The sequence below is a fragment of the Nothoprocta perdicaria genome, unplaced genomic scaffold, assembly GCF_003342845.1.
Source record: "Nothoprocta perdicaria isolate Ctin4 unplaced genomic scaffold, notPer1 scaffold_99, whole genome shotgun sequence".
Lineage (NCBI taxonomy): Eukaryota > Metazoa > Chordata > Aves > Tinamiformes > Tinamidae > Nothoprocta > Nothoprocta perdicaria.
The window spans coordinates 761291-787879 of record NW_020456298.1 but is presented as its reverse complement, the minus strand read 5'-3'; the positions used below and the strand labels follow the sequence as shown (position 1 = coordinate 787879).

The window sequence follows — 26589 nt, the reverse complement described above, 5'->3', positions numbered from 1 at the left end:
CACAGAGACAGACCTCTTAACTATTGTTCTAAAATACCAGGAAACACTTGGACCAAAAAAGAAAATGGACAACCTGGAAATGACATTATTTCACTTGTTACTCCCAAGTATTGAATGAGGGATACTGCAATTCTATTTCATATAGTGAAAACAAATCTGCACTTCTTGTGACAGTGACTGTATAAAGCAGTTCAAATACAGATACAGATGACAAAGACTTTCTCCAAAGTTGCACACTGATAACAACCATTTGGTATCACAATGTAAAGGCAAAAGCCTGAGTTTTAGAGCCTGGATTTTCTGTTTATACTGACAAGGAAATGCAACAGCATAAGATGGATTCTAGAATATAGCTCCTAGCAACAAATTTCTTAACTGTAATCCAGGCTCAATTAATGTTTATCCTCATCAGGAGGAATGATACCACATTTGAAGAATTTCACAAAGATGATTTAGCTAAGTGTAACATGTAGCCAAAGAGCAGTAACTATGTATAAACCATGCAAAACTATTTAAAATAAAGCCAAAAGCCCAGCTTTTGACATCCAACTTCTCCCAACTATCTGAATAACCAAACTGTGTCAGTATTAGCTAGCATTCATATAAGGAGGCATTACTGATGACTATTGTGCAATAGTTACATGCAATTTATTCAACAGTAACACCCTAGATCATTAGTATTATGTTGAAATAAATTATGGCACATTTAAACCTAAATAATCTGTGTTTATTTTAAAGAAACAGATTTAAAAGCCTTTATTGAGAAACAGCATTCCAGGTTGATACTATTTAGAATGAAATATAGGAAATACAGAGATTCAAACCAAAACAAAATGCATTGGTTATGAAAATGAGAAAAAATACTTGTTGGCAGTTCTCAGAAACATTATTTCACAATAAGATATGTATAGTCTGCTATGTTTATACATTTTCATCATCCTCTAGGCGTAATCTGTATYTTCAAATCCACTAAGAGCATTTTTTCTGGCCTACAATCCAATAGCAGTAGTACCATATTAGGTGCTCTGCAGGGCCCTATTTATACATTCATGTGCCAGTAGGGAACACTTAATTGTCTTTCCAATACCAACATCTAGTATTTACTTTTCACAAGTTTTTATTTAGATTCTGTTGTCATCCACTTAGTTTCCTCTTACAAAAAACAAAGATGAGGACAGGAATATAAAAAAGTGCTTCCAAATCTACTACCTGCTCTTCAAAAAGACACTTGTAATAGCTACTGAAACACCCCATGGAAACACGTGCGTGGTTGGGCCTGGACCACACAGTGTCTCTAGGACACTCAGAGCGCACAAGGGGCTGAGCAAGTTCAAAACTGCTCTCAGCAGCAAGATGCACGTGCTTGCAGAGAAGGCTTCTCCACGGCAATTAGTCACCTTGGTCTTGGCCTCTGCATAGGAGAAGACAATGAGGTTGTCTCTGGTCAGAGTGACTACTCTCTCCCAAATTCTATTCTATTCTGAATTAAATCCTGTTCAATTTTTACCAAATAAATACCGTGTAACAACATTTTCACAAATATTTGTGCTCTTTTCATCATTAGCTGGCAGGAGAAGGGAGGCATACATTTTATATAAACTCAGTCCAAGTCTGATGCTTAAATTGAGAGGATAAGAGGATACCTTATTKAACAAGGCACAGGATCCAGTTCCTTTATACAGAGACCATCACCACAAAGCAGAAAAAAAMCTCAGTCCCCAGCTCCTTTTCTCGTAGTCTTCCAGAGTACAATATACTGATTACCTATAACTGTAGGGCCATTACAGAGGGTCACAAGTCTTCCCAGTTGATAAGACTGGCTTCAAAGAACTCCATTTAATACTTTGTTTTCCCTTCTTTTCTTTTACCAATTCACAATTAGACCTAAGCTTCCAAGTATATAGCACATGTCAGCATATATCTAAAGAAAGGTTAACCCTGCCTATACAGATTTGAAATAACCTGAATGACTGTTTCCAGTTACTCATAATAAGGTTACATTCTGAAAAACTAGATACTTGCCCGTATAAGTTTCATTATTTTCAGCACATTTTAAAGATTTATTTTTTCTTTAATTTACCTTCATTATGGGAAGAAGGTCTTCTACTTTATGTACCTTTTCCAATGCTTCTCGAACCTCTAATAGTCCTTTTGGATTATTAGCACTGAAAAGAGACACAGAATTGTAATGGTTGAACAGAGCAGGCAAGTCTGGGAATCCATATAACTTTAACCTAATTAACTATACCAATGGTCAGTGAAATACATTACTGAAAGTTATTTAATTATTTCTTTTCAGAAAAGTGAGTTCTTGCATATTTAGCACATGCTTCTCTATTACAGCTCAAGAGAAGCATTTTCTTTCTTTAAAATGTAATTTCTTCCTATACCATTTCAGATATTTTTCTCAGCTTCAAACTTCAATTTCAGACTGTAAGTTTCTTTCTTGTTTGCTCTCAGAACACTAAACAGCACTTGCATGAATGTGTGTGGGCAGGGGATTGCTAAGGAAAGGTCAAAAAAGAATAGGAATAGCTTAAAAAATACTCATCTAAGAATGCACGCATTTATGTAGCCTTAAAGGTACATAAATATCACAGACAAACTGTGGGGAAACCTACTGAAATAGCTCCCTCATATGACTAGTGACGGCACCAAAATTTTAAAAAGAGGTATTTAAACACCATAGCACAAATTGCTCTGGTTTAAGCTCAAATACTACTGACTCAGTCTGGACAAGCTTTCTCTCAATAGAGGACAGAATTCTCAGTTACTACAAAGCTTATTAAACCTTCAGCAGGTACCATAAACGTTTTAAATTTTAAGTGTTTCAAACTATTATAAGGCGCTTCTGCACTTTATTTTTGATATTTAAGTAATACAATGAGATTGAATAACAGAACTCAATACTCAAATTAGAARGCCAAAGAAAAATTAGAGAAATTGATATCTAAGACATTATTTTAGCTTTTTATCTGAAGACTGTTGCCACAGATCAGCTTTGAAAGACATTTAACTCAAAAAAAATGATCAAAGGTTGAAATTTAGATAACCTTTAGTCACATTCCTTCATTTAAGATTCTACAACCGTCTTCTTTCCCAGATCAACATCTATCAATTCGTTTAAGCAATAAGCAGTAAAACTTTCTCCTGAAAAACTACCTGCCAAATACCACAGTTTCAATATTCAGAGAAACTGTACTCTCTTCTACCAGAAGGGAATCTGGTGTCTTTAAAAAGTTGAGGGGGAACAAAGGTTCACAGTACTGACAATCACTCATATTGGAAGTATGGGTACAAATGCAATATTGTTATTTATTTATAGGTATAGTTTAATTCACATAGTATTTTTTTTCCCTGATTGCTTTATTTTAAGGGCATTTCTACTAAGAAATACGACAGTTCAGATGCTAAGAAAAATAGAATTTACTAGAATTAAGAAAATATCCCTCACCTTTCTGGAACTCTATGTCAGTATCATATAAAATTCAAAATCAATGTTACTAGAGAGAAGGGGGAAAAAAACAGTAATTTACCCATGATAAACCAGGATCCTATCTTTGATAAAATGAAGAATTTTCTCAAAATACTCCATGTACCTCATATTAATGACCTGCCCCCTACAAAGAAAAAAATAAAAGTTAAAATCCTTGTTTCTCAACCTTAACAGCACACTTTAGAGCTAAAATAGAGCTAAAATACAAAGATTAAAATCTGTCAGATTTTTATTTACAGGTGCATCACAAATCACAGGAAACAACTAGTGGTTTGCCAGAACTGGTGAACTCTCCAAAAYCCATTTTGAATATAATTTCAAAAATGGACTTAAAAAAAATGAGGTATCATTGGTGCTGTTGTTCCCTGATAAATGTGATATTACATGGACATTTTCCCTTTTTTTAGTGTTCCCATGTATAATGCAACATATCTATATGATAATCATAGATATGTACCAGGAAACCATTGCTCTTAGAGTTATGTATCCTAGAAAAAAWTTACAGAATAAAGAGGGAATTATCAATGCCCATAGTGACTTCTTTGGGAATTAACCCTCTCCAGTTTACATATTTGCCAATATAAGTGCTGATATGCTCTGACTGTCCAAATACAGTTTTCTTTCTTCACCTAAGCCTCTATGCAGAGCAATTTTGCTTTCATGCTYAACAGTTACAAGTAGTAACTGTTAAACAAAAATGACAAAAAAGGTCTATTTTCCCTTGGAACAGTAAGGAAAAAAAAGTTGGTAAAATCCTACTAGGATTATAACCACTCTGAAAGGGAAAACTACATACCATTATTGTACTTGAAGCAGTCCTTCCTCTTCTCCCAGTCTACAAAACAAGATTTTATAAAGCAAATGTTACCGTTTTCTGTTTGAGGAAGCAAAACCACTGTCAATCACAGGAAGGTGGATATATCTAGCTTTTATTCACTCTAAACAGCTGATTTGCACAGTTTAACTCTAATATCTCACTACATGGCCTCACACTGGCAGAATCAGTCTTTAAAAACTAAAACAGAATTAGACAATATATATATACACATACACATATATATGCATATAGAAAAGGAAGGAGGAAAAGAGACAGGATGAAAACAAAATTCCATATATAATTTGCCCTTGTTGTACGTCCCATCATTTTCCATCTTAAATAATAATAAAAAGTACAACAGGCAGAAGTGTGTCAGAATAAGGCACTGGATTTTCTTTCCTTTGGAGGCATCTTGTAAAAAAGAATCCAAGCGAGACCATCTAGAAGCAGTAGTGCTGCTTTCAAGTACAGTTTAAAGGATCTTTCCCTCCCTTATCTCCTCCTAGTGCTTTCCAACCTTCATTTTGTCAAACGAGCTGTGCCCATACACACTACATCAATAAGACTAGCAAAAGTTACATACAATAAAAGACACTGAATCAGCGCAAGTAAGGAAGTTACAGTAGGGGCTATTGCAGCAGTTGTGCTCACTTCCAAGGGAAAGCACAATTTCCTTAGTCTACACGTCAAAATACTCTACTAATGTTTAAGTTGCAGCCAGTAGAAACAACAACTTAAATATATTTTTGGTATATCTAATAATCTTGGAGAGTTGCCATTTGTCAGCCTGAATAACCTACTATTGTACCTGGAAACCAGGTAGAAAGCTATAGAAAGAATTCAGTCTTAGCCTGACAGTACAAGAATAACATTCTAATGATAAGCTGAATACAGAGCAATGTATGTCTTCCTGAAATAACAGTTTATAGGTCTGAGATTATTTTATGGCCTTTAAACAGAAAGACGTCAGCTTTGTAGACTGTTATTAATTTCAATTAGCAGCTATCTTATAGTTGATTAAGGTAGTAAAAAAAGGGAAGTATACAATCTGTATAAYCCAGTAGGAGTAAACTCTCATTTAGAGATCACATGCATGTTTCCAAAGTAACATTTCAGAAACTATTAGCACTTTATATTAGTTTCTTTTAGCCTTTGCCTGATCCTGATAAAATGATCAGGAGAGAATCCAAATCAGGAGAGATCAGGAGAGAATCCAATAGCAGACAAATATACTATATACAGATGAGCTATGAAAATAGCTATTACTCTGGATGCAAAAACGGTCAAACAGGTATAGGTTCCCAGGATGAAAAAGGGTGTAATCAATATCCATAGCTCAAGTATGATCAGTTCCTCAGGTGAGGGTATTTAGGGTGCTAAAATCTAAGAAAAATCCTTCTGGAAAAGCCCTGAGTAACTCACTCCCGCTTTGAAAATCTTCCCAACCCGCCTGRATGCCACCCTGTGCCCCGTGCTCTGGGTGTCCCTGCTGGAGCAGGGGGTTGGACTAGAGGATCTCTAGAGGTCCCCGCCAACCTCAGCCGTTCTTTGAGTCTGTGACTGGCTGTTGAGAAAGCACAATCAAAATGCTGATAAGGTTCACAGGAAGTTAATACTAAGTCAAAAATGAAAGGTTAGAATTTAATTCACTGTTGGTCTGCAATTCTGAATGTTCCTAAAGTTTAATTCAAAGTTGTAAGGAATCACCAAAATTGCTGGAACGGTAGATTACAAGGGGTTGGGGTGGGAGGCATCCTGAGGGGAAAGGAAGGGAAAGGGAGGGGGGAAAGTAAGGTACTTTAGCCCATAAAAGCCAAAGCTGTTGACACAGAGATTGGGGCACAAGGACACAACTTCAGCAGATTAAGWGTTCAAAAGTTATTTTCAATGTGGTAAGAGACATTAAGCTCTTTCCTTCCCTTTGTCCTCTCTTTTCCACAGAACTACTCAAAAAGAAAGAAAGAAACAAAAGCAGGATGACAGACCACAAATTCCTTACTCCTTGAAAGATGCAGGGAAGAAGGCAGGAAGGGAAGTAAGATGAAACCTGGCTAGRAACTTACTGGCACAAATACACTCTGCTCCTGTGATTGACAGTGATGTTGCCACACTGAACACCTCGCCCTTCTAGCACTCCATGGGAGGTAGCACTGTCACGACTCAGCTTTGCAGCTTGGGAGAAGATGGAACGTACAACAATGGTTGATCCTTTCATCTACAACCTCCATTTGAGGGTGAATTTGTTAAYAGTCACTTGTTTTCTCCTCTTTGCTTTACTTTTTCCTCCTCTGAGGACACTCAAAATGCTACATGCTTCCTCTACTCATTTTGAGAAACTGGTATTAAAAGTAATAGAACAATATTGTTTCATTATTGCTGCTACTATCTTTTAGAAGCAGTATTTGTAAAAAAATACACCTACAGTAATTAACCTTACTCAAACGTAAAAATTAGATCATTTAGGAATAAAAACAGYGTGTAAAAAATATGTATATTTTGGTTACTATTTATTTCTTCCCAAAACACAGTTGTAAAACTGAAATTCAGGAAAAAGAGGAAGTGCCCTGAAGGAAAATTTAGGGCACGCATAAAACAAGATGTTCCACTAGGAAATATAAATCTTTTTTTTTTTAAAGCATATATACAGTCAACACTGTTCCATACTGTTTCATGATGGCATATATCAGTCTGATTGCTTGGTGGGAGGAGAGAGGGATGAGAAATTGTTTGGTAAAAGTCTCATACCTGATTAAATTAATGTGATTATTGAAACCTCTGCTAAGGCTTCGGGCAGGCATTTGATCTAGCCAAAGCACAGGCTGGTCAGGGTCTGCTATCCTAAAAAGAGAAAGGATATCAACATGGGCATATATTTCTCTCTATATATTTGTAATGTAGGAAAAAAAAGTAACTTAAAGTGAAAAAGTTAAAAAAGTATCTCAACTTGTGAATTCACAAAAACTTTGTTTATGCACATAATCTTAGGGAAAAGTTAGAATTCAGAGATCACAAAGAACAAAGCTTTTTTTTTGAAATGCATACATTTTTATAAAATGAAGGAAACCACTCATAATAATCTTTATGTAGCTGGAGAGTTTACCCCAGTTGTTATCTTTTGCTAGCCAAGCAAAGCTGGAATGCATCCTACAGTCCTTCCAACTTTTCTTCAATAAGACAATAAGGACTAGGTCCTCCAAGAACCTAGGACCGAGTCCACTAAGATCCACCACATATTTCAAGCTCTTTAACCAGAGGGACCGACCTCTTTTCAGTGGTGGCCTGCGAAAGGACTAAAGGAAACGTCCACAAGCTGAGGCACCAAAAGTTCCACAGGAACTTAAAGAAAAATTTCTTAACAGTGAGGGTACAGAGCCCTGGTACAGGCTGCCCAGGGAGGTTGTGGAGTCTCCTTCTCTGAAGGTCTTCCAAACCCACTTGGATGCAGCCCTATGCCCCGTGCTCTGGGTGTCCCTGTTGGAGCAGGGGGTTGGACTAGACGATCTTTAGAGGCCCCTTCCAACCTTAAAGATTCTATGATTCTATGATTAGGTGCTTGCAAGGTAGTGAAATCTTCATGGCAGGCCAACTGCTATGCTGGCAGTAGGGCCTTCATGATTTTCCAGTATTTCAGCTTTTAGTACCCTGGCATTAACTACTGCAARAGTTTTCTGCAAGTTTTTGGTTCCTAAAGAATTGAACCAAAGTGRATGAATGTGAGGACTAACTCCTTTATTCTAACTTCTTAAGGTTTAAAAATTGAAACATGCCACAATTTCTTCTTGTCCCCAATAGTGAACATTGGCAGACAAGGGTGGCAGAATGGGAACTTCAGGTGGATTATTAATCACTTCTGGCTCATGAATTCCCTCAGCACTACCATACAGTTAACAGTGAAAGTGTTCTGGGGAATTCCTACGTATTTGCTCTAGTCTCACATTCTTCCTTACAGCAGCTGTTATCTATGAAAGTTATCKATGAAATGATTTTGAAGAGCAATAGCTCTGAGAAATTTCCTCAGAGTATAACTGCAGAAGAGAAGAGCCTACACAACACTCCTCAAACCTTCCTTAAGGAAGGGAGCACCAGAGCAGCCCATCAACAGGAGGCATCTATGTCAGGGAAGACACAGATCTCAAATTTAGAAGATTTGGCCTCGGCCRTTATCTACCTCTAGCATCTCTGTACGAACACATGGCTAAAACTTGGTTTAAAAGGATGACCTAAAATAAAAATCAGTCAACCATTAAGCATCATAAATGTAACTTCCAACCACTAGCTATTAGATATTTAACAATGACCTATTGATGTAATTAACAACTATCATCCCTATTATCATGATTTATTAGTATTAAACTTTATGAATGATTTATTATGTTCATCTAACAAAAGATTCACTTGTCTGTACTAAAAGGTACTGTAACTAAAAGGTACTATRAAGTACCTTTACTTCTGTTTCGTAAGAACTGGGGAGAAGAGAGGTTCAGGGCAGGGAGGAACCTAACACCCAAAAAAAAAATACAGTAGTTCAAACTGAACACTTGACTCAACTAAGTTGTTATATAGCTCTTTAGGGAATGCACACGATCTTGTGCAGACTGGACCAGCCAAACAAGAAGATACATTAAAGGACAGAGGCTGAAATTACTCGTCCATTTCTAGCAGAGAAAGAACAACTGTTTAATCTGTTTTGCCTTCAGCCCTCTAGTTAACTGAAACATGCATCATTATTACAAGTTAAGGCTTATTCTGCCTTTCCTTTTACCATTACCTTCGCCATTTTACAGCAATATCAAACATATCTCTCCACTGCATCAACCTGGTTTTCCCATTCATCCGGACTTTGGAGTTTGCCCAAGTCCGCTGCACAGCCTGCATCACTTCTAACGTGGCCAATCCCATTGCTGAAAGGGAAGGCAGAAACTCAGGTTAAAAAAGCAAAAAACAAACTAAACAAAAAAAAACCACTCATTTTTGTACAGACAGGAGAACTATAGCAAGGAGTAAAGTATTACAAGAAAAGAACCTCGAAGTCCCAATAAAAGCTTCTAGCCCTATATTAGATCAGGAAATTGATGATAAGTGGTTTAAAATTTTATTTGAAGTTTTTTTGAAATGTATAGAGCATAAGACTGATTTGTAGATCCCAAGGGCATGGCATTCAATTATGACATATAGAACTCTCTCTTCACAGAATCACAGAATGTTTTCAATATACCTCTATGTATTCTTTTATTTGGAAGAAATCCTGGTGTCTCATACTGCATCATGGAACCCAGATGATCAGCTACACATATGAGGTCTTGCACTTCTGGCTTATAGTTTTCAAAATTCTGAAATAACACATCTCTTTCCGAGAGGAAAAAAGAACCATATCAGACATTAATACTTTCAGGAACTATGCTGAGAAGTAAGACAAAGGATTTGCATGCATTGTAATCAATACTGTTGGTATGGGGAGTACTCAAAACAGTAAAAAAAATCATTCAATCTCCCTCTCACCCCACTAACCACACAAAACCATACTTCAGATCAAAAATTGGTCATACTGAATTCAACAGCAAATTGCACTACTGTGAAAAGAAAGAGCATTTCATCTTTAGACTTCAACATTAATTAACAGTAAATAAAGTAGAAGCCTCATACTGTAACTTTTTTCAACTTTGTAAATGTTTCATGAGCTACAAGACGATGTTTTTACATCCCCCCCCAAACCTGTGCTTACATTTTTAACTCATTTTATACAAACCAAGTCACTGCACCCAAATAAATCTGGAAATCAGTTTACAGCAGGAGAAATGAATGCAGTATTTTCTTTTTAGTCACACTAAAAAGAGGATACTGAGGATATTTAAGAAAAACAAAAAACACTCACTTTATATGTGGCTGTAATCCTGGCTGTTCTTCGTAATTTTCTATAAGAAAAGGAAGATTTTTGGCCCAGTGGTCCTTAAAATTTCCAGGCAGATCGGTATCAATATTGTACTCTGTAAGAGGGGTATCCAGATGTGCGTGCAAGTATCTAGAATACTCTGGAGAAAAGATATGTAATAAAATTAAACATCATTTGCATAATCAGCTAGCTATGCAATTAAACAAAACCAAAAAAACAGTATGCATATTTGTTAGTTATTTAACAGTAATACTTTACTAAAGAAATAACAAAATTAGATGATTTTGTATTATTTCATTTCCAAGGCAGAAATAAGTCTTCAAGCACTCTTTAATGCTACACAGAAATCTCTATTTGGTGACCCATTTTTTAATAACATTAAGAAACAAAAATCATGTGCATTTTTAAACAGACATACTCAACAGTGCTCAGTGGTAGGATGGTTTATTTAAAATAGCCTCTAACTATGAACACGATGCTTACATTTACAGGGCTCTCTGGGGATTTCAACTTACCTCGGAGGTATTTAACTTTCAGATATTCTGGACTGGCCTTCTGGCCTGGTAATGGGTCATTTAACATAACTTTAGTTTGAGCTTTTATGCCTTCATAAAACTGTCCCATTGCAACATGGCTGAGGCCTTTCATATACTGGCACACTTCGTTGTACGGTTCTAGCTGTAGACATCTCTAGGAGATCAAAGAAGCAAAGCACTAATAAATCCAGAGAGACAACAAGTTTCTTCAAACAAAAAGAATCTGCACCAAACAAGGGACTTACTGATTTCTAAACTCCACTTTCCATCACTATTTTCTTTCAAAGGTGGTAAAGCTGAAAATATTTTTCTCACCTTTGCTAGCAGTTTCACTAAAGAAAGAAATGGGCATATGCTCTTGACCACACTTAATAACTGTGAAAATAAATCACATTTACTTCAGTGATATCACTTACCACAGAAGTTTCACTAGTTTAAGGAAACGAGGTAGGACATACTACAGATGACATTAATAAATGGTCATTTTTCAAGTTCAGTGTACATACTGTGCCATTTCTTCCACCAGCATCTTGGTCAGTTCATGCATAAGTACAAGTTACCATGCTACAGTCTGCTATTTATTATATGGCAATTACTAACCAAATTCATACTATCCTTTAAAAGTAACAATCTGATTCTTCTCCTAACAGTTACATCTTCTCAAACACATCAGTATCTATAAATTGTGCTACGTATGTGGAGCATGTAGCAATAACTGACAATAACTGCAGGATAAACAAACTCTCATTCAGAAAGAGCTGCAACTGTTCCCATGTCTCATTTCATTGCTTTCTATGAGTATATGAACATATGATTAGACTATGTGCCTTTATTGCTCTGTTTGAAAGAAATAGCTGTATTATTTAATATCAATGGAAAGGGGTGAGATTTTGTTTACTGACAGATATATACCAATTTTACAAGATCAAGAAATGACTAAAAACTGTGAGATTCTTTACAGCGGGGGAAAAAAAAAGGATAAATATCGGAACTTTGCATGTTTACTTTAGCATTAAAAACTACAAGAAAAAATGAAATACTTTCCCAGATATTGAAAATCCAACCCAAAGTATCAGCAAGAATGCAATTAGTAATTTCAAAAACAAACAAACAAACCACAAAGCCTTTCAACCACAGCTTGGTTTTAGAAATTAATGAAGGAGGAAATGTCTTTGTTCTAGTCAAATTTGATTTTCAGTTAAAAACTTTCAGGTCATATACATCATACATGTATACAGAAAATCTGAATTTTAATTCAAATGCCTATTTGCATTCAACTTCAGACTGAAAAAGTCCTGCTATTTAATTTTAGTGCATCAGTTGTTATTAGTTGTACTTAAAACWTTCACAATATGAGTTTTAGGACCTTACACTGCTTACCTTAAAATTCTTCAATGCTTCATCTAAGCTACCATGATGATAAAGCATCATTCCTTTGAGCTGTAGTGTCTGAACATGATTTTGATTTAGCAGCAGAGCCTTCTGGAAGCTCTCTGTCGCAGCATCAAAGTTGCCAAGCTCTCTGGGCAATTACAGAAAGTGTAAAGTGATGTATATAAGAAGTAACAGTAAAAACAAAATTATTCATTAAAAGTGATTTTAACGAGTCCACAAGAGATATCACTAAAAGAAACATGGTACTAAGTAAAAATTTCTTTAACTAAAACAGCCATTCTTGTAGTAAAAATGGTAATAAAAACGCAGATACCCAGAGCTTGTCTTTTACACAAAGATGTGCTCTGATAGTCAATCCCACAAAACTATAAATGTTCATAATTCTGAGTAGACATTAACCATAAAAAACAAGCTGTACCTATGGTATTGCAAGAATCAAAACACTGACACAAGGTGTTATCGGAAGACTATCTACAATAAGTCTTCCAAGCTTCCAAAAGAAACACTTTTATATTTACACTACTCAGATGAGGTTGTGTTTTCTTCATCTTCTATATTGCTTTTTAAAATCCTAGATCATTTAAATTCTTTCCACACCAAAATAAATGAAATTATCCCAAACAACAACGCTAAAAAACAACAAAAAACAACACAAAAATAAAATTTAAGATAAGTACATTTGCAATAAAAAAAGTTTAGATAGGACACTAACCACAGCTCTTTAATTCCAAATATATGTTCAAACACAAATGTTGCTAGACTTGAAGCAGAATTTAATAGGTAAAACACGATAATTCATGGTGTAGAGATCAAATCAGAGGATCCGAGTTGTCTACTTCTACTATAAAAGTATCCTTAAAAGACCTTTTTAAGCATATTTTAAATTATGCTTATTTTTAAAATTAGGCATATTTAAAGAAAGAAAATATTGCCAGAGAAAGAAGAGTTCATATCTTAATAAAATCCAGAATTTCACAAAAAACATGATAACCAAAATTAGCTGAGTCCTGGAGAAATCATGTTTTATTTCTACATCTGTTGCAACACCCGAGTACCTGAAGGGAAATAATTCAGATTTTTTCATATATGGTCTCTAATTGTGGTCTTCTCATTTGCTAAACACTATTTCACATAGCTTCTGGTGTTGTCCCAGAGATCCCTCATCTACCTGGTGAGAATTTACACAAGTCAACAGTAGTTTTGGTTTGGACATTAAGTATTAAAAAAAATCCAGTTAAGACCAACTCTAAGGTCCTCCTTATAAACTACAGGATTGTAGTCAGGGCTGACAGAGACTCTCCAGGTCCCTCAGACACCTTATGAATTTCCATTCCACCAGGGAAAAATCGTCTCTTTTTGTTCTCTACAATTCCTGGACCTTCTTTCCTCCAGTATTTCTTGAAGATCAAAGAACTATTGGAGCTTTCCTTCTCAAATGAGTGCATGAGGAATATGCTGGTTAAGTGACTTCTGTATTGTGAAACAATGGTCTATCGGAAACAGAATCATTCTAAAGCTTACTTTATGCTCTTGCTATTCATAAGGCATATGTACCTTCCTCCTTAATGATTATTTGCAAGACATCTTTAAAATCTTCTTCTATTCATTCTATTAAACTGCAAATTAATTTACACTAAAAAACAAGCTGTTTAAAAGAAAACAGAAATGACTCATTACTTAAGATTACAATTTTTTAAATCTAGTTGATGTATAAAAAATGCAAATCTATTAAAGATATGTGGAATGGGAAATTATCTTAATTTTCAAAACTGTAGATCTTCTTAGTGTGAGTGTACTTAATATAGAGTCTAGCCAATCTGTGATTGTATAATAATGACACATACATCACCTAGTAAGTTATCCTTATGTTCTAGCAGTACAACTATTTCAGAAGGCAACTAATGAGTGCATTAAACTAAATATCTAGTTGCAGTTTGTATTAAATAAATCATTTTGCATATCTGAAGTAGATCTTACCTACCTGAAGGTCTTACTAACTCACCATTCACCTAATCTTTCATTTAAAATTACTAGACACTGAATTAGAACTACAAAGCAAACCTGAAGACTATTCATATCGCTCACATTCTGACATAGCTACACCAGCTGTAAAAGCTACCAAATGTGTACATTCTCTATGGTTTCATATAAAAAAAAAGCATAAAACAGCCTGCTGGAAAGAATATAATCAGATTGAAAACACATTCATGAATAGTTTTTGATTCCAAAATTACCTGTATGCTTGTCCCAGACTTTTATACGCATCTACAAAGTCTGCTTTCTGCTTCAGAGCTTCTTTGAATGATTCAATGGCTTCCTATAGAAAAACATCAGTGGACAAAATACTTTATCACTACCACATCCATTTAATTGTAGCTTTTCAGTCATTACGAGCCACAAATTTACTTTTATTCATTAAACTCCTTAGAAAGTAGACAGAAAGCATCAACTTATTACAAAGGTCTAAACAATAATCATCACTATGTACATTAAGAAAAAAAAACCAATATTCTTTGCAATTTAACTAAAGCTTTATTTGGAAATCTTCTGTCTGTTTTACAGTCTATTACAGGAACAAGCAATTCTGTCAGCATTTTGATAGAATTACTTCAGATTTGCTTTTAAATTTAGTTTAGTCCTTAACTAACAGAGTCTCTCTTTAGAGTCTTCCTGTTTGATTAATAACGAGTCTTTTAATTTTTGAAGATCAGAAATCCCCTTCACATCTGTCTGCCTTTGCTCTTTTATTGAATGCTGTTAGTTACACAGAGGTCCTAACAGAACTCCAAAGGACTGAGAGTTGTTAGAAACAGACCGACATAAAAATAGCTAAAAATAGATATACGTGCATGTTCAAACAAATATTTTCCTTCTACAAGTATTTTATGGAAATCATGTTGAATGGGGGCTTTTTTCCATGTGTACATTAGTAAATATAATTTTACCTTCAGAAGACCTCTGTGAAAAAAGGTTAAGCCTTTATAAAGCATAGCTATAGGCTGATTTTTGTTCAGTTCCAAAGAGCGCTGAAAGTCTTCATGAGCTGTTGCATAATCCTAAGATTAAAAAACAAAACAAAAAGAAATAGATTTTAGATGACTGAGGAAACATCACACTTGTATCTTGATAAAAATTAACTACAGGGTTTTGTTTAGTGTGTGAAGTCAGTATCAGGGGCAAGCAGCAGCGATTGTCAACTGCTACACAGAAGAGCAAACAGAAAGGAATGTACCACACACTTCCAGTTTTCCTACCAGCAACTGCTGTTTAAAACAAAGCAAAAGGAAATATATTTGGAAATAGAGTGAAATCACAAAAATAAAGTGAGATATCAATTACTTACTGTATAGACAAATTTTGGAGATACAATGTAGTACAAAATAAGTAACTTTATATTAATAGCAAAACAGATTGAAAGCACTTTCTGTAGGATGTTTTTTTCCCCGGATATATCGCATTTACTGTCCTGGCTGTAACAATGCTCCTTAAATGCAGCTGTAAGGTTTTTGTTTGTTTTAAATTATCCATGTTGTATTCCTCAAACACACAAAACAATCCCAGATATATCTTCAAGTAACATACATACTTGCCCTTTGCTTCTCTGTATTAATTGGATATTCAGATGAAATGTCTAAAGGACACCTTGAACTGCAGGAAGTCAACTACAGAAGAATATATTTTGGGTTGTTTCTAAATAGAAAAGATGCTCTTGAACACAAGTAGTAACTTGTGTAGCAACTAAGAGAGGAACGAACCCCAAAACAATAAAACAAAGAACAAACAGAATCSCCCCCAATCCACTAACCTCAGATATGAAGTAAAGGGTACCTCTGTGCCTGTAGAGCCGGGCCGAGGGTTGGAGCTGAATAGCTCTGGTGAGATCAGACAAAGCTTCGTTAATTCGGCCAAGCGGGGACAAAATCTAAGAACCAAAACAAGCAGGCAGAATAGACCCAATAGAACAATAACAAGTTTTAGAAATTTGAAGATTTAAATTAGCTATAATAGAATATGAATGAGTGTATTTGATGGAACAGACTGGAAAATACAAACTTAGAATCTATTACTAAAGATGAAACATGAAAAAAAGAATTCCCCAAATATCAACGTGCTTCAACATCACCACCACCATTTGAAGAAATATATTAATTCCCATAAAAACAGAACAGTCAAAGCAATATACTCCATTTCAAGTTCTTTCAATATATTCAACCAAAACCTTAAATTCTCATAAACCATCTTAGTTCTGACAAAATAGACTTTTCCAATGGCAAACTGTCTCCTTTCCAATTAGTTGAAAACTCAACTTTTACATATTTAGACCAAGRTTAGCTACAGTATTTCCAAATCATTAAAAGCATGAAATTTTTCAATTGCAATTACACACTAGGACAATTACCATCATTACAAAGTTCTAAGGTTAATGAATATTTATGCTTTTGATACATCACATTTTTTTTTGCTTTTAATCCATCTTCTGTAATTTAATTGAGCAAAATGTGAGTTTTAAAATTAGAACTGTATCTGAAGTACAATTCAGTTGTACAGTTATAAGTTTACTGAGTTGACCCTAAATACAAATATTAGGGCTAAGTGATGTCTTGATTCATTATATTTTAGAAGAACATAATGTTGCTCTCCGTTCCATCAGAAACTAAATACTTGCAGATAACAATGCTAACCTGCTGACTATAATAGTTCCATATAATGTATGTTTTATTTTAAAATTAAATATTCCATAAATCACATGGTTTTAGAACAAATACACGTATCTTAAAAACAAGAAGGATTTTTTTTTTAAAGAAAGGGTGCTTTAATCACCAAATAAGCTGAGAAATACTCAAAAACACTACACCGTGTTCCAAAAAGACAAAGTTGCTCACCTCTGCTCGCTGCTCAAACACTTCAGGATGATCTGGTTCTAGGCTAATTACCCTGCTGAGCTCAAACAGGGCAAGTTCAGCATTTTTCATGTCCTGAAAAGAACAAACAAATTAAACAACTTCATGTATTTACAGTAATATATTCTAGAGACTGAAGTACAGCTATGTTGACTAAGTACATTGTTTTTACATTATATGCCTTCAATCTTTGCAAACAAGATTAAGACATAGCATATAAGAAATACCATTTAAAAGTGATATAAACAATAAAAAAGATACTCTGTATTATTCTCTCTGTGCTGCACCTTTCGTAACTCACTGTATTAATAGAATTGTGAATAAGTACAAGGTTACAGCTCCATAGCTACTCATGACAAAAAAGTGGCACAGACTCTCATGCATTTCCGTCTCCAGCAGTAACCGCAGCTACATACACAGTTAACTGGACTGCTGTTCAAACACCAAGGTTTTCATCAGTACTGCCTACAATCTGAGCATGCTGGGAATGGTTTGAGGCTGTCAATATCTTGCTTTATCTATAAAAATATGATTATATAGCAAGTTCTATATTGGCTTTCATTGATGTTTTTCTTCTTTTTGAAGATACAGAATTTTTACGTGAGATAACATCTTTGAAGCAGTGTTCACAGAAACCATAAAGCGAGGTTTTCTCACAGAATCACAGAGTGGTTGAGGTTGGAAGGGGCCTCTAGAGATCATCTAGTCCAACCCCCCTGCTCCAGCAGGGACACCCAGAGCACGGGGCGGCATCCAGGTGGCTTTTGAAGGCCTTCGGAAAAGGAGGCTCCACAACCTCTCTGGACAGCCTCTCAATGTACAACAGAGCTGAGAAGAAAAACTCTTGCTGATGATAACACGCAAACATGAAAAACTTCAACCTTCTGTCAGCAGTGTTGAAGAATGAAATACTCTGCACCTCAGCAATTTTTAAAGGAGTTACTCAGCTCCTCTGCCTTACAGAATTCCAGCAACCACTCAAATGATTCAGTAGGCTATAGAAATTCAAACTATATGGATCAGTCTACTTAATAACCTATTTTTTTGCTCAGGAAGTTGAGCAGTCAGTTGCTACTAATAAAAACACTCAAGTTTTTCTTTATCTTGCAGATAAAGAAAACTTATGCAAGATAAAGATGCTTTATCTTGCATCTTTATCTTTTCTTTTTCAAGTTCAACTAAGTGAAATTGTGTTAACGTGAAAAAGCTGTTTAGTCTACCCACATGTTCAGAAAAAAAACCAGGATCATGTTTCAGGGTTAAAAATCAATACGGATGTCAAATTGAGCAATTTAACCTTAAGCATTTTTGTATAAAACCAAGGAGGTATATACTATCAAGACAATTCTGGAGATGATGTAAAGCCTACTGTCAAGAGCTGGCAGTCTTTTCAAAGGGCCATAAAAGACTCCTTCACTTGCAAGGACAGACTAAGCGGGAGGCCACCCCAATGGGACTCCAGAAACCTGCTTCTTRAAGGTAAGATGTTGCTCATTACATTGCTAGATAAGCAGTGGCCTTCAAAAGGCCACTGTTTCCAGCTTACTGTCTCAAAGTATCACTATAGTAGGACAACTGGGGATGTACCTATTAAGTTCTAAACACTCTAGCTCCAAATGTCACATGCCCTCATATCAAATAATTCAGATAGTTATTTAAATTATTAACTACTCACATGTAGTCCTTTTTTCCCATATGCTATCCCACGTCCATAAATTGCACTAACCAGATCTGGTTCTTCCTGTTCAGATTAAAAACAAACACAATACTGATTATTTCCCCTAAAAAAAAAATCTGAAGTATCTTTGTGCCTTTCTTCAACATACACTTAATTCTTGCAAATATTAAACAGTAAACAACAAACATTATTGCCAAGCAAAGGTATTAAACAGATTATATTACATATAATTTCAAATTTGGTGGGATTGTTCTGCAGGATTTGTTTGAAAATGAGCTAATCTCCACCAAATTCGAGGGGAAAGAAGAGATTTCACATAAGAAATAAATACATTCACACTGCTTCTAACCATGATTTAGATCAGAAATATGTAGAAATTTATGCATACTTTTGAATTTTTCTTTTGAATGTACCTATGATCTAGTTTAAAAACACAAAAGGAAGGAAAACTAAGGACTACTCTTAGCTCTTCCTCTTCTGACTTCTGATGTTGGTGCAAGTTTCCATATATTATTTGAACATAAATAAGAGAAATTAACAGGCTAGAATTAAGAAGTTTTGATACCAAATATCCAAGATACCAAAAAGACATCTAACCAACATTTAACCAACAATGAAAATAATCCTACTGGCTTTTTTGCCTTAAAAAAAAACAACCCTTCTACATCCCATTGCTGATACTGTTTCTGAACCAGTGCCCTGTGTAGATCTACGCAGGGGAATTAAATTACAGTTATAGTATCAGGGACCAGCCACTAAAACCTACACACACATCAGCATATTCTTCCATCACAATTTCATTACTTGTAACCTCATCAGTAATGACAAGTAATGACAATGACACTGAAGTGACAATAAACGAATACAATTCTGTAAYTGAAAATCTACTTTGCACTGATTTACAGGAAGAATTGATTTAAAATAGAAAGTAGGAAATTGTGAAATCTGTATAGGTGGACTTCTACACTGAGGAAACAGCTAAAAGGAGGCATTCTGCCGAACAGTTCTGCTAAATCTGAGCAAATATTCCTTGGTTGAGATTTAAGTCCTTGTCTTTCCAATGAYACAGTTTGCAGAACTTGAGTACTTCTGTGGAAGCATCTTACACYAAGTAAAGTTACTTATTTTCCCATATACTTTTTATTTCTCCCTCCAAAYTTAAAGAGCCACAATAACAAAACTMATTTTCTTGGTACAATTCTGTATATGGAACCAGGTTTCCCTGAAAACCAGTCAGGAACTGCACATCCAACCCCTGCCACCAACACAGACATGCAACAAAGGTTTGTAGCACAGGCCACATCTTATTTAACYGGGACGATTGCCAACAAGTATTTCATTGACTGAGCAGGTAACTGGTACACCCCAAGCYGGCAGCTCGCCAGCTCTGAGTTGTGTCCAAGCATACACTTGGCAGTGCCAACTTCAACTTCCCATTTTAATACAGCAGCTACATAAACACTGTTCTGATCTCTTAACCATTTTAGTACTTTACGTGTGCTTGAAAACACTTTATGGGAGAGACAACGAACATTTATCATCACTTCACTTTCACACTTTCAGGCATCCCTTAAGCATAATAATTCATTTCTACTGAAACATGCACATTACAAATCTTTTGCTGTATTATATACAGACTTTTTAGAATTCCTTTCTACAGTTGCTATACCTTGCTTAGTCCCATTTTTATTAAGTTTTCTTCTTACTCAGGAGGAGGCAGAGAACAATTTGCTAGTGAAAAGTTTTGCTTCAAAAATTATTTATAAAATCATTTCCCCAACAGAAATATATTCAAGAGAAAGCTGTCCTGTCTTAAAAATCYGATTCAAATCTTTTCGTCTCACTGATAAACATACTAGAATAACTTCATTAAATTACCACACTTTCACTAAATTGAAGTATGAGCTATGCAACATTTGAGTTAAAAAAAAAAAAAAAAAATCACATGCCAGTATTTGGGATTACTTTGTGGCACATAAATGCATGCTATAACCAGAGTCGACTGAAAAGCTGTCTCATGCTTCTGGTAGTCACAGGTTCTTAGCCATTAAAATACCGAGCAATATAATACTTGGCACTAGCAACATGTGATGTCTGACAGTTTTCACCTTATGTTACTGGCAACAAGCCAGTATTGTAGTCAAAAAAAAAAAAAAAAAAGGCATATAAAGTTCTCAACACGAAGCTGGAATGTCAAGTTTGTGCTGGTCAGATTTCTGAAAAGTCTTTTTTTATTATTTTAAATAAACTTGCATCAAAAATTTATTCCAACAAACGAGAAAAAATACAAACCAATCAGCCAGGCTATCTGCACCACATGACTTTCAGAGTGTGCTTATGTTTGCATGCAAAGTGAACAGAAAAAAAGGAAAAAATACTCTCATTCCAAAATCCTAAATAGAATTCATTTTAATGAAAGCCATATTGCAAGAGATCATTTCATATGTTATTAAAGTTATCTTCTCTTTCAAAAATTGTAGTTAGGGATCCAAGTAGAAAACTTACCTGCAGCATTGTTGAAAAATGTCGTATGGCTTCATCATACAGGCCGTTGCCGATCAACACATAAGCAATTGCTAACAAAAGATTACAAACACAAGTGCATCAGAGGAAAACATCTGCTTTTTATATATTTTAAAACTCTGTTGTACTTAATGAAAGTCCTTACATTGCTTTGAAGCATTAAAGTCAAACACTTCTAAACTTTCACTGAAATTACTGTCTTCAGCCACTATGTAGCATTCACAAGTTATTAACTCCTATTCATGAGAATGTTTTCAGGTTTTGTATTTTTCCCCCTTTCTTCTTGAATTCTTTTTCAATTTTTGCCTTTTTTTTTTTCCTCTCCTTTCTATCTCTTGTTTGCAAGTTGTTCTGAAAAGGSTCTGTTTTAGCTCCTTAAGCAGTTAACAGTTAAGACAAAAAAAAAAAAACAAGCAAAAAAAAATCTGTTTTTCTTAAACTGCATATCCAGAAGCTTACTCATTCTTGGAACATTTCTATTAATCAGAAGGAGGTATTTTGTGTGCAATACACTCACTTCAGTATGGAGAAAGTTTACTTGCTGCAAACATGTAGCACTGTCACAAACAAAAAGACAACTGAAAGAGTCAAAGACAGGTTAAAGGGTTCTTGGACTTTTCTTCATTTTATTGCCCTTCCGTAAAAGGTAGTTTCAGCTCTTTCTTGAAATGCCTSCTTCCCATCTCTTTGTTGCCTCATTATCCTCTGCTTCCTACTGAGGGTATCAGTTTGGAGAAGCAGTGCAAGCAATGCCTTCCTCAAAGTATTTAAGAGTATCTCTCAATGCCTTTACCTGAAAGGCAACCATCTCCTCCTTGGAGTGTCCTTTCAAAAGCAAAAATAAAAATACAACAAGCAGTAGACTCCCTAAGCAATCCAGAAAGTCTTCCTGCTGCCTATAAGATTTGATGTTAAGAGTGCAAGAGGAATGCAAACAGATTCGAGATCTACGCTTGAAAGAGAGCATATTCCCTGGGCATGACTTTCTGAATCTTGATTAAGTCATTAATAACATGAGAAAAAGAAAAGGAAGTGGTTGAGATTGTTTAACAGAACGCAATCAAAATGCTTTCTGAACACTTGCATAAACAAGTATGGTTACTGAGCAAAGCAGAAAGAATTACTAAGAAATAAATACTCTCTTTAAGAAACTTGCACTATGTTTGTTGTACCACTTTTAAATCAGTGCATCACTAATCAGTATGTAAGCACCTATACAASCCTTGTATAAGGCATCTTACCGAGCTCTTCATTTGTGTTGTCATTATCAGTAGCAAATGGAAACCTTTTTTGTTCTGCAAGTGCCTTTGCTTGGCTCTGTAAAACATTATTGGTTGTAACATTGAGCATACAATAGTAAACAATTTCACTGAAAATYCTCCTCTTAAGCACTTAAAAAAAATCCTTATATTAGAAAGTTAAGACTAATGTGATTGTGCTAAACCGACTGAAAACAAATTCATTCTTAGTCTTCCCTGAGGAGAAAAGTTATTTTCAGTCAGCTGCTGCTGCTATTCTCTCTAAATATTTCAGATAAAATGCTCACAATGTTTTTTTTTTTATCAGTGGTTGCTATTTTCAGAAGTGCTTTTCATAGGTAAATGTGAGCCTACTAGAGTGGTTTATATAAAAATACACAAAATAGTCTTTTGATTAACAGGCCTGACCAATGCTTTTAAGATGCAAGAATACAGAAACAAACACTCTCTCTCACTGCTCAGTTCTCTTATTTTGCTTCAGATACATGGTATATTGGAACATCTTTAACTTTAGAGAAAACCACCCTTTCCCTCTACTGAAAAAAATCCCCACTCCTCCACTTTGTCCTTCTTCCTTCTGCTTTATTTTTTGGTGTCTTGGAGTACAMGACCCACTATCTGCATTTACAAGACAGACGTATCAATGATCCAGTCACAAAAACAACTGTTCCCATTGTACATTTTTGGCCCTATTCATCCAATAGTCTCAGAAAGTTAGGTCTCTTAACAACTATAGTTTTAAAAATTACTTTGAGAATGTGGGGAAAAAAAAAAAAAGGATCAGTAAAGAAATTGTATTTGGTATTACCCTGCAAAATAATACATATATTCTGAGTCCTGTTCCTATTGAAATTAGAGGTCTCTACCTCATAATATGTCATGAAATATGTTTTGCATTATTAGATCACCTAGTATTTAATCTACAGTAACAGATGGGAATGTTTTTTTTTTAAACCACAAGAAAAAGCAATTAACATTCTATTAAATATTTCATTTGAAAAATAAAGTACAGCCAGAAAAATCCATCATTAGCATGAAACACAGAGTTGCTGGTAACACTCGACAAGAGAAGTACAGTGACACTGTAATAAGACAGCATCAAATCCATATTCTCATGTAGACTGAAGATTATAAATATATATATATATATGTAAATGTTCAAGATCGGTAGTATTGTTTCCAGAAAACCCAAATACTGTAATAAACCTCTTGAAGTTCCTTTACCAAGAAACAACTTTCTTTCACTAGGATATCCTCCACATACTGTATTTTATTAAATATAATATGGATATAAAATTTTTACTACCTGTGCACAATGTTATTCCTGTAGTGACTGCAAGTTAACACCGCTACTCTCAYAAATATTTTGTGGTGGCTGAATGATTAATCTCTGTAAGAACTAACTTACCTTTGYCCTCCTCCACCCTAGCCCCTGTCTTCCCATTCCATATTAATTGGAATCTGGCTAATCCAGGTACAAGTCAGGCTTTGGTAGAAACATGAGCTTTATTTAAACTGATGACAGCCCTAGAGATTCATGCTGTAGTACCATGAAATCATTCCTTCACAAGCTACTTCAGCTCACTRGCACTTAAGCCTTTCATCAGTCTATGGCTACTGATGAATAGATTCTATTTGCAGTTACACGCTTGTAACTAATTCCAACTGGTGATGCAGCTAAAGTGATCCGTCACTAGCAATGATCTATTTTTTCATAGATTACGTTCTTTATAGCATACCAGAATTTTTTCAGTGTTGAGAGAAAGCACAGATTCACAGGAAGACCCTCTTATGTCGCAATCGGATTCATGGAAATGCAAAAAGGATGAGTCTGGGGAAGCAAGAAAAGTTTTGGTTAGACATGTTCCCATTTGACACTATGTTTCTCTACAATGACCCAAAAAACTTAGGACAAAATTGCCATTCAAATCCCACAGAAAAGAATGGAAGGGAACACATAGAACAGAGAAAAAGCTGTTGACAGAAGTTCAGGGAACAGAAGCATAAAGACAATAAAAGGTAGAAGGAATGGTAAACCATAATTGGCTAAACCTGTACAAAGGTCCTCACAGATATATTACTAAGAAGACTATTACAGAGACTCTAAATAAAATCCAGTAATTAGACACAATAGAGAAAAGCATTGTTAAGGAATTCCCTTGCCCAGATTCCTTGATGTCACTAACCCCCTCTCTCACTAACTACYGCAAAAGGCAGCAAGAAAAAACAAAGAGTATCATCTCATGAATTCCACACCACAAATAGATACTTACAAAACATTAGTGGAAGCGATAAATTTCAAGCTCGAGAATAAGTTTGACAGGTTGGAGGGACGCATCTAATCTGCTTTTATAGGCTGTGCTATTTTCTATTTTGATTACATAAAAAATTGCAGTCAGTTAACCGCTCATTTCTCACAAGTACGAGGTTAGAAGTGAAAAAGAAACAGCTTTCTTATGAAGGCAAAATAGCAACTAAAATCATTCCCTGTCAACAGAAACATGGAACTCAAACTACAAATGATAACTTTTGGAAGAAGTTTTACAACAGAACTAACATTAGTGAAAAGGAGAAGGTCAAAGTTTACAGTCAGAAAGTCCTGCAAGAACAGTGGCTCACAACCTGTTTCAACACTGCCCTTTAATCTTCATGTTGGCCAAAGTTTTACCCTCTCGTGCCATGGCAGCAGCATTAACAGAACATTAGTTGTTCTACATGGGGGCTCTTAAGACAGTGTCAGTTTGAAACTGCTGTCTCACTGCGCAATTTTGACTTCAGGAACAGAAAGGAGAAGGTGCAGGCACAGACAATCCCCTGGAGCATGAGYATATCCAGCACAACAGCAAGAATTTACTGAGGGAGCTTCTGAATGGGTGACCAAGAAGTGTTACAAACAACTAGGTGAAGGATGCGGGGTAAAAATATGTGTGTGTGAGCGTGTGTATCCTTGTTCAACCCTTGAGATTCTCCAGGCAACAAAGCTGCTTTACTTACAGGGAAGAATGGATTAGCCCATGTCTGCAGGTTAGGTACAGTCAAATTTGTGCCACACTGCCTCACTAGCAACCTCATAAAAAAGTAAAAACGGTAACCAGAGAAACGACCCTGGACCTGCACTAGAGAGAGAGAAACTATTTGAAACAACCGATTCTCAACTTCTGGGAAGGCAGATCTAAAAGGCTGGGAATTTTTCAACTGACAGTTCATTGAATCACAGGAATTAAATAATAAAGAGTAAACTGGTATACAGCTATTTTAAAGTAATTAAGGACTACCTTATATTACTCTATCCAAGATGAAGTGGGCCCTCGTGATGTAAACACCATAGCTCATATCAATCCTAATTACCCCCTTTAAAACAGCCTTCAACCTGTGTGGTCTTGTTTTATCAACAAAACAAAAACCCAACCTTRCCAACACACCCCTCCAAAGGAATATCCTGAGCAGATCATTTAAGCCTTGGCAAGGGAAGAAATCAAGGGCTCTGCTATTCATTAACTTGTGCATGATACAGGTTTTATCTCAAGACTAGGTGAAAGTCTCCTTGGTTTTATACACGAGCTTAAACGATCTGGAGCAGAGGTCTGCTGAGAGCTTTCCAGATTTGTTTCGACGCCAGTGTATTACGGCTACAGACATTCAGCCACGTAAAAAACGCACTTTTAACTGGATTTATACTTGACCGCACCCGAAGGTGCCGGGTCGGGCGGGCTGCGCAGGCTGTGCTAGTGCCGGCGGCGGCGCTTCCCCCTCACCGCCCTGCCCGCCGCCCGGGCGGTTCCCCGCAGCCGTTGGCGTAACGGCCGCGCCGGTGGGGCCGCGATGGCGCCGCCCGCCACTCACCGCACTCGGCCGAGTACTGCTCTGCCCACTCTCCCGGCGAGGCGCAGCCGCCCTGCGGGCCGCGCCGCCGCAGCAGGGACAGCCCCGGGTACTGCTGCTCCGTGAGGGCCCGCGCCGCCCGCGCCGCCGCCGCCAGCAGCAGCAGCGCCCGCAGCAGCCGCGCAGCGCGGCGCCCCGCGGCAGGTGCCATCTTCCAGGGCGCATGCGCACCGCGCACGCCGGGCGGCCCCGCCGGGGAGCTGGGCGGGCGC

General features: G+C 36.2%; 1 protein-coding gene across 1 annotated transcript in view; it reads right to left on the bottom strand.

Moving 5' to 3' along the window:
* Nucleotides 1-26471, bottom strand: part of TTC13 (tetratricopeptide repeat domain 13) — a gene marked incomplete at its 5' end in the record, with an annotated part of 34782 nt that extends 8311 nt beyond the window's left edge. Inside the window, 17 exons of the mRNA XM_026053391.1 lie at nt 2081-2165; nt 3537-3620; nt 7059-7151; nt 9082-9214; nt 9529-9659; nt 10186-10342; nt 10719-10893; nt 12120-12261; nt 14369-14451; nt 15080-15190; nt 15940-16056; nt 17018-17110; nt 18711-18776; nt 21219-21289; nt 22478-22553; nt 24235-24326; nt 26339-26471. Coding sequence (XP_025909176.1) covers nt 2081-2165; nt 3537-3620; nt 7059-7151; nt 9082-9214; nt 9529-9659; nt 10186-10342; nt 10719-10893; nt 12120-12261; nt 14369-14451; nt 15080-15190; nt 15940-16056; nt 17018-17110; nt 18711-18776; nt 21219-21289; nt 22478-22553; nt 24235-24326; nt 26339-26471 — 1842 coding nt within the window. The remainder of the gene's footprint in view (nt 1-2080; nt 2166-3536; nt 3621-7058; nt 7152-9081; nt 9215-9528; nt 9660-10185; nt 10343-10718; nt 10894-12119; nt 12262-14368; nt 14452-15079; nt 15191-15939; nt 16057-17017; nt 17111-18710; nt 18777-21218; nt 21290-22477; nt 22554-24234; nt 24327-26338) is intronic.
* Nucleotides 26472-26589: the final 118 nt, after the last annotated feature.